At 40.9% G+C, this 15,000-nt stretch overlaps 1 protein-coding gene across 1 annotated transcript in view; it reads left to right on the top strand.

Annotated features, from left to right (window-relative positions):
- LOC137643233 (DE-cadherin-like) overlaps positions 1–15,000 on the top strand; it is a 218,012-nt gene that overhangs the window by 65,641 nt on the left and 137,371 nt on the right. The window contains exons 6-8 of the mRNA XM_068376075.1: positions 48–142; positions 889–1,008; positions 1,421–1,564. Of these exons, the coding sequence (XP_068232176.1) occupies positions 48–142; positions 889–1,008; positions 1,421–1,564 (359 nt within the window). The remainder of the gene's footprint in view (positions 1–47; positions 143–888; positions 1,009–1,420; positions 1,565–15,000) is intronic.

Genomic DNA, 15,000 nt, shown 5'->3' with positions numbered 1-15,000 from the left:
TCCCTTTGAAATTTGGATTTCCATAAATTGTGGTGACTTCATTGCAGATGAGAATAACCACAAGCCCGTCTTCATGGAATGTGACGCTTACGATGGGATTCATGTCAAGGAGAATATGACGGAGGGAACTCCGGTGCTCATGGTCAGTGATTGGAACACCTCGTCTCATATTCATACACACACACATTATATATATATATATATATATATATATATATATATATATATATATATATATATATATTATATATATATATGTAGAGAGAGAGAGAGAGAGAGAGAGAGAGAGAGAGAGAGAGAGAGAGAGAGAGAGAGAGTTTGGAAAGTAGTTTGAGTGAATGGAATGTGAAGTGCAAGTTTTTTTTAATAAAAAGTGTAAGCTGAGTGCCATTTGAGAGAGAGAGAGAGAGAGAGAGAGAGAGAGAGAGAGAGAGGAGAGAGAGAGAGAGAGAGAGAGCGATATGGTAAGGAGTAAAATTCAAACAGCGCAGATCTGGGATATATATATATATATATATATATATATATATATATATATATATATATATATATATATATATATATATATATATATATATATATATTTATATATATATAACTGTATAAATGTAAAGCAGCTGCAATGAGATTATATTAATTACCAAAACTTCAGTCTCCTAGTATCATAAAAAGGAAAAAAAGTAAAAGTGGCTAGAGAGAGCAGTGGCATATTTTCTAAAAATGAATGGGCGCGTAAGACAGAAAAAGAATTTCACCCAAGTGCATCGTCTCTTTCATTGACAAATGCGAAAGACGCTGTCTCCTTAAAAACCCAGCAAGAAAATGGCAGAAGTTGTCAACGTGTTCCACGAGAGAATTCAGATGCCGTATTTTATTTTCCTTTTAAAGGTGTTGGCGACAGACGATGACCTTGGGAACAACGGCGTCGTGTCCTATGTCCTCTTGAATGATTTTGGCAGGTTCACCATACAGTCGTCCAATCAACATGGACAAATATCTACAACTAAGGTGAGAGGATAACTGAACTATTGTATGTTAACTCGTAGCTGAGAATTTTGTTGTTCATTTATTTCATTTTTGTGATTATCTAGCTATGACGAATATAATAAAGTATAATAATATTGAGTTCTCTGTCTGCTTTTGAGATAAATTGTTGCTAATTACATCCCTCCAGGGTTTATTTTAATACCTTTTTTTTTTTTATTGACGGATTACCAGAGCTATAAAAGATTAAACATGCTTTGACTTAAAACTTTGTCAAAAAAGGTAATACCCAATAACATCCAGTTTTTACCTATGTAGTAATCTTTACATTTTGTAGATAAAACATTTCTTTATCTAATAGCATAATTGAATGAGTAAGGCATTGCGTATTTCTTTATTTTCATATTATTTTTTTCTCTTCTATGTTCCCATTCAGCGCCTTGATCGTGACGGCGAGGACAAGGAGTTTTATCTAACGGTAGTGGCTCGTGATGGGGGATCTGAACCTCACCAGGACTCTTGCTCCTTCAAGGTCGTTGTCGAGGATATCAACGATAATCCTCCAATATTCGATCAACAGGTATTGTCATCTGTTTTTGTTTTTCTTACTTATAAATGTTTAAAGGCCGCTCATGAATAGTAGAGGCAAGGACAGTGACATTGCCCTATCAAGCAGGACAATGCCCTAGAGATTGACCATATTACATATGATCAGCGCCCAAGCCCCCCTCTGCCCTCAAGCTAGGACCAAGGAGGGCCAGTCAATGGCTGCTTATGACTCAGCAGATAGACATATAGGCTCCCCCAAACCCCCCATCCTTAGCTCACTAGGACGGTGAGGTTACAGCGACCGAAGGAACTCACGAGTTTGAGCGGGACTCGAACCTCAGTTGGGCAATCACCAGACAAAGATGCTATATATATATATATATATATATATATATATATATATATATATATATATAAATATATATATATATATATATATATATATATATATATATATATATATATATATATATATATATATATATATATATATATATATATACATAGCTATTATTTACTTGAACTTGTAACAGGTTGTTTTTCATGTATATTTGTCATTGTATTTCTGCATGAGATTAAATAATTTTTAATTCTTGTTTTGAAATTGTGCTGTATTTCCAAGAATATGGTGGTAAATTTTGAACATGTGAGTTTTCATCTCTCTCTCTCTCTCTCTCCTCTCTCTCTCTCTCTCTCTCCTCTCTCTCTCCTCTCTCTCTCTCTCTCTCTCTCTCTCTCTCATAGGTCGATTCCTTATCTCTAATAGTGTTGTGGCGGGATGTTGCAAAACAACCCCCACACCCTTGATCACACTAACTGAAAAATGTCTCCTCTGCACAAACTTTCCCCTTACGTTATCAACTGGACTCTTGGACAGAAGGAAAATTAAAACAAAACATAACCTTAACACTATATTTCTTACAAACTAAACAAATCACCACTCAAAATTCTGCATTCAAAATATAGATAAATATGTATTAATAAATGTTCCTCAGTAATATCCTTAAAGTACATCCTTAAAACTAAACCAAAAACTCAAACCAAATTAACATTAACAAAAAAAAACCGAAAATACAGATATATATATTATAGTACTGTACATGTACAACCACTGACACGTAGTTACCCACGCTAGACAAGCGTCTTTAAACAGTCACTGTAAATATCACCCTCAACACCAAATTCCAAATCTATCAATACACCCTCGGTTCTTTAAGCCGAAATACTAAATCGGCAGTTCCACCACAAATCCGTGGCCCGACGGGAAATAAATCACCACAATCGACCCAGCAGTCAATACCACCATCTGGTATGGTTACAAGCCATGGTAATCCTGTTATCTGATCTATTCAAGAACAATCCAATTCGCGGTTTCTTTATCCGGCATGGGTCGTCAACACAGGTCAATATGCCAAGAGCATTCTAATCGAGTGCTTTATCATAAACAATGTCAGTTGCACTCAAACCAACTTTCATATAATCAGCAGGCCAAAGGAGTAGGTCTCCCTAAGGAGGAATCACGGCCTGCCAAAATAAAAAAGAAAAAACACTTATGAACACTCCTAACTAACTGAACTATCGCACTATAATCAAAGATAAATAATAAATTGTTCCTATCATTCACAATCACTACAAGGAAAGATAAACAAAACTGTACTTACTTAGAAAATAAAAAAAAAAACACTTCCACGCTGGTCAAAAAAATAATAATCCAGCATTCACAACAGCCTCTAGCTGCAGTCGAAATCAAAATAAGCATTCACCCAAGACATTCACCACTGTCGTAACCTAACTAAAAAAATAAACAAACAATCTCATTTATACCAACAGTCTTTCTCACCACAAACGATCGATACACTAACTACTTTCGCTCGCTGACACAATTTCTCTCTCTCTCTCTCTCTCTCTCTCTCTCTCTCTCTCTCTCTCTCTCTCTCTCTCTCTCTCTCTCTCTCACACAGGGTTTGGCAAAAACAAAAATTAAAATAAAGCTAAAATAAATCCTCCACATTCCTCCCCCCCTTACTTTGCCAAATCCGTCTCACACAAAACTTTTTTTCAATACCCAGTCGCAGTCGGGAACGGGACCTCTACTCCGAGTAACAGGGCCTCCATACACTCTCTCATTCACTTCTTCCTTATCACAATCATTCGCTGCATTAACATTATTCTTATCTAAATCCCTATCATCTAATATATCATGTACAATCCCATCTACCTCGTTCTCGTTTGGCCCTATAATTACACTCATTTCTGTAAACAGTTCATCCATTTCATCAAAAACATTCTCAACTTTAGCAAAAGATTCATTCATGCTACTTATCATTCTCCTGTCTCTCATTCTTGCGTTATTCATTTTTTCTTTTACATCATCTAACGAAAAGCCACACACACTATAAGTATCATTCATACTCAGCCACGTTTCATCTGTATTAATACATTTATCCTCCACACTCACTTGTACATTTACACCCTTGTCATACTTATTCGTATTCTTACCTATACCTGTAAATTTCCCTTGCACTTTCTCCTCACTTAAAACTTTCAAACGCCTCTTTTTCCTATATTCAACTAACGCTAATTGTTTATTTTCCAGCCCTAACTTCTCATGCATACTAGATTCATACTTGCTCATTTCCAACCAATTATTCATCCCATTCTCACAAACATTAATCCTATTCCTTCCACACACACAGGAGGACTCACCCAGCTGAACCCTCTTACACTCTAGTTTCCCGAACATCCTGGCTGATTTACTCCCTTTTTCCTACATACCCTAGCTACATGCCCATCTACCCCACATCTTGCACATTCTAGCATAATGACCATCCTTACCACAATTACCACAAATTACATTCATATGATTACTACGACATCCACTCGCTATGTGCCCAGTCATACCACACCAATAACATTTTACCCCTTTCTCTTTCTTGCACTCGCTAATTCTATGCCCTACTTCACCACATCCAAAACAAGCACCTAGAGCCCATCTACATTCATTCTTCTTATGACCTTCCTTTCCACACCTATAACACTTTTCATTACGGACACGGCTATCTGACATACCTCGATGTGCACTCACACTCCTATCCCTCCAAACCTGATTCCCTTGCCTAAACCCTTCATTTGTCCTTACAGGTATTCCCACATTACTTGCCCTAACACTCCTATCTACTACATTATCAGCTACCCTCATTGGTCCTCTCAAAATTGCATCCTTATAACTACCAAATTCTATTACACTTTCTTCCATTCCAGTTCTTACACTCACAGCTTTACTTTCTTTCATGCACCTATCTAACTCATAATCCTCAACTATCTCTAGTATATCATCCCATGTCAATCTCTCTTGCGTCCACCTCATTTTCTCTTTGCGTTTCAAATGAATGAATTCACACACATTCTCAGGTACTGTTGCCAAAAACTTCCTCATTAACTCCTTATTCTCATTTATACCTTCATCCCCATACTTCTTCCTAGCTAAAGTTTCCAACCTACATACATACATCGATATCGCTTCTCCTGCATTCATCCGTGCTTCATCAAAATCATTCTTACGCTTATACTTAACACTCCCTTTCATACGTTTTACCTGCTCAATTATTCTCTTTTTCACACTTTCATAATCAACGTCCCCTACACTCATTATCACTCCATACATCGTCAACAAATACCCAGTCAAATATTCTCCTAACTCCCTAGCCCAAACTCTTTTACTATCACCATACTTATCCTGACAATACCTCTCATACTCCTTGAAAATATCATATACATCCCTACTGCTATGCTCATTGAACCTTTCACACCGAGGTACCTCTCTCATAAACACAGTCTTACACACATCACGTTCATTCTCACTGCTATCATCACTGTCTACTCCCTTGTTACCTTCTTCCTCATTCGAATATAATGAATCCACTTCCACACTTAAATTCCTATCCTTAACCATTCCCTTCTTACCCCTTTTCTTACTTACTACTTTCACCCATTCACGATCGTCCTTGCTATCAGCCTGATACTTTTTCTTCTCTTTCTTCACATCACTTTTACCTTTCCTTTCATCTTTCCTCTCACCTTTCTGTTCATCCTTACTATGCCTAATTCCCTTATCTTCAATATCACCATCACTATTACTACTATCACTATCACTTCCTTTCCCATTATCACCTACCTTAACCTTCTCTTCCACTACCAACCCATTACCCGAAGCTGAGGACACTCCTCCGACTGCACCTTCACCCATTATAGTTTTCATCATCCCCATGACTTGCCCCATCATAGCTTCCAATCGGTTCTCCATCCGTTCCTCATTCTCTTTCATCCTCATCTCAACACATTCTTCCACTCTCTCTACAGTTCCCTTTAACTCCCTAAGCTCCTTCTGCATCGCCGCATTCTCCCAGTTCAACCTCTCATTCTCTACTAGCAACCTCTCCTCACGCTCCTTACTCAGCCGCAATTCCTCCTTCAAAACCCTTAATTGTTCTTCCATTTTTCATCAACCTGTTCTTCAGCCTTAAATCTAATTCCTAATCCTATCAGTCCTTCGTCAAAGAGTCCAGCTTCCTATCCCACCTCGGCTGTCCCTGTTCGCGCGCCAAAATAATGTGGCGGGATGTTGCAAAACAACCCCCACACCCTTGATCACACTAACTGACAAATGTCTCCTCTGCACAAACTTTCCCCTTACGTTATCAACTGGACTCTTGGACAGAAGGAAAATTAAAACAAAACATAACCTTAACACTATATTTCTTACAAACTAAACAAATCACCACTCAAAATTCTGCATTCAAAATATAGATAAATATGTATTAATAAATGTTCCTCAGTAATATCCTTAAAGTACATCCTTAAAACTAAACCAAAAACTCAAACCAAATTAACATTAACAAAAAAAACCGAAAATACAGATATATATATTATAGTACTGTACATGTACAACCACTGACACGTTGTTACCCACGCTAGACAAGCGTCTTTAAACAGTCACTGTAAATATCACCCTCAACACCAAATTCCAAATCTATCAATACACCCTCGGTTCTTTAAGCCGAAATACTAAAATCGGCAGTTCCACCACAAATCCGTGGCCCGACGGGAAATAAATCACCACAATCGACCCAGCAGTCAATACCACCATCTGGTATGGTTACAAGCCATGGTAATCCTGTTATCTGATCTATTCAAGAACAATCCAATTCGCGGTTTCTTTATCCGGCATGGGTCGTCAACACAGGTCAATATGCCAAGAGCATTCTAATCGAGTGCTTTATCATAAACAATGTCAGTTGCACTCAAACCCACTTTCAAATAATCAGCAGGCCAAAGGAGTAGGTCTCCCTAAGGAGGAATCACGGCCTGCCAAAATAAAAAAGAAAAACACTTATGAACACTCCTAACTAACTGAACTATCGCACTATAATCAAAGATAAATAATAAATTGTTCCTATCATTCACAATCACTACAAGGAAAAATAAACAAAACTGTACTTACTTAGAAAATAAAAAAAAAAAAAAACTTCCACGCTGGTCAAAAAAATAATAATCCAGCATTCACAACAGCCTCTAGCTGCAGTCGAAATCAAAATAAGCATTCACCCAAGACATTCACCACTGTCGTAACCTAACTAAAAACATAAACAAACAATCTCATTTATACCAACAGTCTTTCTCACCACAAACGATCGATACACTAACTACTTTCGCTCGCTGACACAATTTCTCTCTCTCTCTCTCTCTCTCTCTCTCTCTCTCTCTCTCTCTCTCTCTCTCTCTCTCTCTCTCTCTCTCTCACACACACAGAATTTGGCAAAAACAAAAATTAAAATAAAGCTAAAATAAATCCTCCACAGTGTATGCTACTATCACCAAGAGCTCTTTGATTATAGGTCTCTTTCCTAGTGATCCACCATATAGAACATGATTATGTAGTCCCTGCCTTTAGTTCCTTGATGTTTCTGACGATTGCTCTTCCATTAACTTTGATTTCTAGAATCTTCTTGAACTGCCATATTGAAAGGTTTTCTATGCTGCTCAGTTGTACGAAAGTGAAGAATAGTTTCCTTTCCCTTTGCATTCAAATATACAGCCGAGTTCAATTTGTCAACTTTGCATTCAAATATATAGCTGAGTTCAGTTTGTCAACTTTGCATTCAAATATATAGCCGAGTTCAATTTGTCAACTTTGCATTCAAATATACAGCTGAGTTCAATTTGTCAACTGGGCTTATTGCCAAACTATTCTGTTCCAGTATTTCGATCTTTAGATAATGAAATTCTAGGTCAACAGTTTGGAGTAATTGCCAAAGTGTCAAGTTACTATGATATTCTCTCGCTGGTCCCTTTCTTTGACATTGGTGATATTCCCGTTCATTACGAGTAGGGAAGAGGCGGAGCACAGACTCTTATCTAAGAAATGGAAAATTTCGACCACCGCCACTATTTTTACAAGTGATATTTGTTTTCAGTTTTATCAGATGCTATAATTTCTTTATATATGAATGTAATACTACCTCAAGACCAAACCTTAATTCAATATCTTTATATGATATGGAAGGATACCGTAAAATTATATATATATATATATATATATATACATACATACATATATGCAGTATATATATACACATATGTATATTATATATATATATATATATATACATATATACATATATATATATATATATATTTATATATATATATATATGTATATATATATATATATATATAAATTCATATATGCAGTATATATACATACACACACATAAATATATACATATACATATATTTACATATAAATATATACATATATATATATATATATATATACTGTATATATATATGTATATATAGATATGTATATATAGATATGTATATATAGATATACATATATATATATACATATATATATATTGCATTTTTATATACTGTATATATATATATATATATATACACTACATATATATACTACATATATATACTGTATATATATATATATATATATATATAACGGATTTTGAGCGAAGCGAAAAATCTATTTTTGGGTGAGATGGCCATGTCGTCCTGATGGAAGTTCCTATAGGGTAGCTTCCTAGGGTATATTACAACTACGGCGATATTCCCAGAGAATTTACCTTAAGGTACCAGAATTCTAACTCCTGGAGCGAGTATCCCTCGTGAAAGGGATATCGCGACATATCAGAGGACGTATTCTAGACACGTCACATGGCAATCTACAACCTGGACAGAGATTTCGTCTCGTAGGAGGTGATTGACGCCATCTGTATTCCTTGTAGCGTACACGAGGTGCTACAGATACTGTATGTAGGGAGGGGTCCTACAGCCCTTTCTTAGAAAGGCAAGGGCGGGTCCATCAGGACGACATGGCCATCTCACCCAAAAATAGATTTTTCGCTTCGCTCAAAATCCGTTTTTTGGGCTCAAGCCATGTCGTCCTGATGGAAGTGTACCAGAGCATTACTGTATCTGTGGATTCTCAGAACGTGCCGTACTCCCCGGAGGTAATTTTTTCCCGGTCGACTAGACCTAGAGACCTAAGATGTTACCGTTATACATCTTTTCAACTAACTATAAACTATGTTAGAGCTTCCTGCCCCCTACAGGGAAGAGTCCTACTAGACTCTGGAAAAGTCTCGAAGAGTACATATATCTATGTATGAATACCAGGCAAGCTAATATAGTGGTCTCGCCCTATATTAAGTAAAGCATAGTTTGTAAAGGACCACTGCGTCAATATGAAATATCGACCAGTTTTCCGCACAATACTTGTATTGGACAAAGGTTTTATATCCGCATAGGAGGAAAACCAATGCAACATAGCTTGCATAAAGGAACAATTCTATTAGAATGATCCCAGATAAGGTACATAGAATGAATGCTCAATTATACCAATAAATTGACACAGGTGAAGGAGACGCAAGGTTCTCAAGAACCAGATTATTGACAGGCAATGAATAGACAGGTTAACCACAATTATATATATATATATATATATATATAAGAAGAGGATAACCCAAAACTTTAAGCATAAGTATGATAGTAAACAGAGCTTGTTTGTCTGAAAGAAAAAACATTAGATGCCACTTTTAAGATACCGAGGTATCAAAGTCATAAAAGCCTGTATTACAAATCAATGACATTAGCGTTAGAAACGCTCGGCACACATGTCTGCACTTATGCTAGGTTCACCTTCGGAAATGGAACAGTCTGGATGGGCAACACAGTGCCCTCCCTTAGTTTGTAGTACAGTATGTAACTACACACTCACCCTGGAATTAATCGTCCCAAATAAGACCACTGTTCCTCGCAGAGTTAAACAGTAGGGTTAACACCGCGACCCACTGCTACCACAGATCTCTTTTAGTTCCTCTACTTGCTTCGCATAGTGGCGAAAGAACACTCTGGAAGACTTCCAGCCAGTGTATGAACGGAGATGTTCAAAATCCATACAATTAAAGAAATTTAAGAATGAGGCAACTTTCCTCGGATCGTGACCTGCGGGTGTATTGTCAGGATCCGCTCTGCGAATAAAATATGTGATTTTCGCTCTGAGTTGATTCAGAGATAAATTTGAGCCTGATGTTTCTCCCCTGAATAGTTGACCACCCTTGAAGTCTGAAGTTCTATGAAGATAGACCTTTAGGCATTCTACTGGACATAGAGATGCATCTTCTTTCAGAGGGCAGATTCTCCAGGGACCCCACCTGTTGGTGGGTAACTCATTCTTGGCGAGAAACGTAGGATCCGGAAACAGGTTCAGTTCTTCCCCATCCAGGAACTGAACACGACCTGCCTCTCTCGAGAGGCTACAAACTCACTAACCCTGGCCCCGGACGCGAGTGCAAAATAGGAAAATAACTTTTTGTGTCAAATCCTTTAACGCACACTCTTCATTGCTCAACAGAGAAGCGAAATGAAGAACTTGTCTAAAGACCATGAAATGGGCTTTGGAGGTGCTGAAGGTCTGAGCCTAGCACAGGCTTTCGGGACTTTATTAAAGATCTCGTTACCTAGGTCGACATGGAAGGCATATAGAATGGGTCTTGTCAAAGCAGACTTACACGCTGAAATCGTGTTCGCTGCCAACCCTTGACCATGGAGGTGGGGAAAAAAGATAAGCAGAAGTCTGTCAAGATCTCCTGCGGAATCTTCGCCTTGACAAAAGGCCACCCATTTTCTCCAAGATGACTCATATTGCCTTCTAGTAGATTTGCATTTATATTCCTCAAGGAAGTCTATACTGGCTTTCGAAATCCCGAAACGCTTTCTCACCGCTAGGGAGAGAAAATCATGAACCGCAGGGTCCGGGTTTCTGTAATGAAGCGCAGACAGTTGACTTCTGGACTCGCTGGGTCAGAACTGGATCTGGTAGTGGTACAAACTTCAGCTACAGTTCCAATGTCAGGAGGAACCACACGCTGTTCGGCCACTTGTGGGCCACTATTGCCTCTACCCTTTGAAGGATCTCAGTTTGTTGAGGACCCTCAACAGAAGGTTGTGAGGAGGGAACAGATAAATCTTGGACCATCTGTTCCAGTCGAGGGACATCGCGTCCACTGCTTCCGCTAAGGGGTCCTCGTACGGGGCACGTACAGGGGCAACTTCTTGTTGTCTTTCGTCGCAAAGAGGTCTATCTGCAGTTCTGGGACTGATTCAGAATGAAGGAGAATGATCCTGCGTCTAAGGACCATTCCGACTCTATCGGTGTGAACCTGGATAGAGCGTCCGCTGTCACATTGCGGACTCCTTGAAGGTGAACTGCCGACAGGTACCACTTCTTCTTTTCCGCCAATCGGAAGACGGCCAACATCACCTGGTTGAGAGGTGGTGACCTCGATCCTTGTCGATTCAAGTATCTCACAACTACCTCGCTGTCTATTACCACTTTATGTGGAACGAATGACGCGGGGAGACTTTCTTTAAGGTAAGGAGCACTGCCCTAGCTTCTAGAAAGTTTTATGAGAAAGGTCTTGAATAGCCTGGACCAAGTCCCCTGGACTTTTTTGCGATGAGAGTGACCTCCCCATCCCTCCTTCGAGGCGTCTGAGTGAATCGTCACCGACGGGGGAGGTGGCTGAAGAAGAACCTGACTTCTTTAGATGTCTGGCTTGGGACCAAGGCCTGAGAAGAGTACTTAGCCGAAGCGGCTGGTCTTCTCAGATCTCTTCACGCGTTTGATGCATAACTTCTCCAAACTCCGATTGCATCCTTTAGCTGTGCTCTTAGCACTGGGTCTGTCACCGAAGCAAACTGGAGAGAGCGCAGTACTCTCTCCTGCTCGTGTCTTGATATCCTTTCGGAATCTTGAAGTCTCTTGACAGAACCCGCTATCTCCTTCCTTTTCTTCGCCGGGGTGGAGAAACGGTGTGACAAAAGGTCCCAGTGGATCTTAGCCACTGGAACTTTTGAGATGGAGAAAGTCGAGACTTTTTCTGTTGATCTTGAAGCCTAGGTACTCTAGGAACTGGATCACTTGACTGGAAGCTTGCAAGCATTCTGTCTCGGATGCTGCCCACACCAACCAGTCGTCCAGGTAGGTTACTACCTGAATTCCCTTTAGGCGAAATTGTTTGAGAGCTACGCTCGCAAGCTTCGTAAAAATCCTTGGGGCTATGTTTAGCCCGAATGGCATGGCTCCGAAGGCGTATAGTCTTCGTTGTAGCCTGAACCCTAGGTAGGGGGAGAGTCGATGGCTAATTGGAATGTGCCAGTAGGCGTCTGACAAGTCTATAGAGACGGAATATGCCCTCTTGGGCAGTAAGGTCCTTATGTGTTGCAGTGTTAGCATTTTGAATTTGCAATTCACTATGAACTTGTTAAGTGGCGACAAGTCCAGAATGACTCTGAGCTTTTCCGAGTCTTTCTTGGGAACACAAAACAGCCTCCCTTAGAAATTGATGGGCTTCACCCTTTTTCTCCAACCGTTCTTGAACGTACTCCTCCATAACGGGGGTGGAGTGTTGGAAAAACCGAAGGTACGGGGGTGGAGTGCTGTACCAGCTCCCGCCCAGTCCATTCTTGAGTAGGCTGTGGGCCCAGGGATCGAAGGTCCACCGATCCCGAAATTTCAGAAGTCTCCCTCCTACCGGTATCACCTCGCTTGGACTGCCGTCCTGAGGTCTTGCCTTCCTGACCACGACCACCCCTGAATCCCCTTCCCCTTGAAGGGGCGTCTAGACGAGCCTCTGGCTGCTCCTCTAGGCTTTGCTCGAAAGGAAGTAGACTGCCCTTCGAACGCTGGGGTGAATGCCGTGGACTGTGTCGACACGGCCTGGGGTACCCACTGAAAGGTGGTCGGGGTTTGTGCCACGATCTGGGGCACTGGGGGCAATGGCAATTGCAGTTGCTGTTGCTGTCTAAGAGGCTTGGCTGGCCGAGACGGTAGCCTAGTCCTCATAGTCTTCCTCTTTGGTTGAGGACCCTCATCCGGGGAAGACTTTCTTTTGATAGCCAGGCCCCACTTCTGGAGAAGGTTTCTATTCTCCAAGGCGGCTTTATCAACAACTTCTTTGACCAAGTCGGTAGGGAAAAAAGGTCTTTTCCCCAAATGTTGGAGGAGATTAGTTTCTTTAGCTCGTGCCTCACCGTAGCCGAGGTAAACACGAACTCCCTACAAGCTCTCCTTGCCTTGACGAAGCCATAAAGGTCCTTCGTCACTGTGGCCAGATGAGGCTTGGCCACTACCATGAACATTTCATGGACCTTGGGGTCACTTGCCATCGTCTCGAGAGTAGTCTGAAGAGACATTGAGGCAGTCAGTCTTTCTTTTGTATCGAACTCACTTCGCAAAAGAAAGTCAGACAGCTTAGGGAGGTCCTTGCCGAACTGACGTCCGGCAATATCAGCCTCCAACTTTCCCACTGAGAACGTAAGATGGACGTCCTTCCAGTCTTTGTGGTCCATAGGCAGGGCCAGCGACAAGGGTTTACACTCCTCTAGGGAGGGGCAAGACTTGCCGGCCTCGATTGCTTTTAGTACAGCCAGAAACCCTTTCTGTAAAAGGGGGAAGGCTCTAGTAGGCGAGGACACAAAGGAAGGGAGCTTCCTATTCAATGTAGCTACCTTTGAGTTAGAGAAGCCCCTCTCTTTCATCGAGGATGAAAGTAGAGCTTGAGCCTTAGCATGGTCCATCACTATGACCTCCTTCGGCTCTGTCTCCTCCTTTGAAGCTGGTTCCTTCCTCAGCCGGACATAACAGTCCGGATATGATGCCTTGCTGGGCCAGAATTCCACCCTTCAGGGGAACTGAGCCCAGCTTATCCGAGATGACGATCTTTCCAGTCGTCATCGGCATGTGCTCAGCATACCTCCATGGGTTAGCATCTGAGCACAAGGGAAGGTCTTTCACATTGAGCTTTTTCTAGGGTCCATGTGATTCTGCAAGGCACTGCATTCGCAGTTCCATTGCAGCCGCCTTCTCTTGATTCTCCTTCTGCATTTGTTGGATCATTCCAACAATAGAAGAGAGGGCCTGTCCCAGCTCTACTGGGAGACCGGCCGATGTAGAGGGGCTTGAACTTCATCCTGGGCTTCTGCCAGGAGGTCTTCCTCCTGACACCCGTCCACATCAGACATCCTGTCATTTAGCTGGATGTCTTGCATCGCGACCGCGACTTCAGCATCCACCTGGATCTGAACTTAGGGGATCTCCTCTTGAGGCTGGGGAATCACTGCATCAGCTGATGCCTTAGGGAAAAGATACGCCCTCATCTTCTCACTTGGAAGATAAGGGCCAGAAGTGTTCTTTTGGAAGCCCCTTACCCAGGTACGAAGCTTCTTCCTAGCTATTTAAATGTCTCATTAATCAGGTTAGTGCACACAGTACATACCTGAGGGTCCCAATACCGGAGATCATCCTTGGAGACAGCGTATGCTGCGTGTCTCCTACAAAACTCATGTCCGCAGAGGTTCTTGCTGCTGACATTGCAGAAAGCACTTCCCTACTTCGGAGTGTCCTTCTGTAAAGAGAAGAAATTTCCATGAGTATCAAGTGAACTATGTATCACTGGATATGCATAGTATAGCATAACAATTCAGAAAGGAAAGACACACACTTGTGTTTCCCTCACAACCCATTGTTGCAGCCTTCCAGATAATAAAATCAAAAATGGTTTATCTCTTCTAGAGTAACCAATGCAAGGTTTCCAGAGGAAACAGGTAGAGCTCACACCTAAGCAATGATTTTAAAATCCTGGATAATAGACAGGGAAGAACTCAGCTTCCTATCTGAGGGCAACAGCAAAGGGATGTGCAAGAAAACACAATAGTGTTAGAAGATACAGTGCTGTACCAAAACCTTTACTATAGTTTTCTTCTTACTGTATATGCTATACAGAAGAATACTAGTACAGTATAGGGGGATGTATGCCGGCCTGCCTTTGCCGGCCGGCACACACCACAACTAGCTTTAAAGTATACTACTTAACAGCTATAGGGCGGCAG

This window comes from Palaemon carinicauda, chromosome 6 (genome assembly GCF_036898095.1).
Source record: "Palaemon carinicauda isolate YSFRI2023 chromosome 6, ASM3689809v2, whole genome shotgun sequence".
Classification (NCBI taxonomy): domain Eukaryota; kingdom Metazoa; phylum Arthropoda; class Malacostraca; order Decapoda; family Palaemonidae; genus Palaemon; species Palaemon carinicauda.
This window is presented reverse-complemented; position numbering and strand designations above follow the sequence as displayed.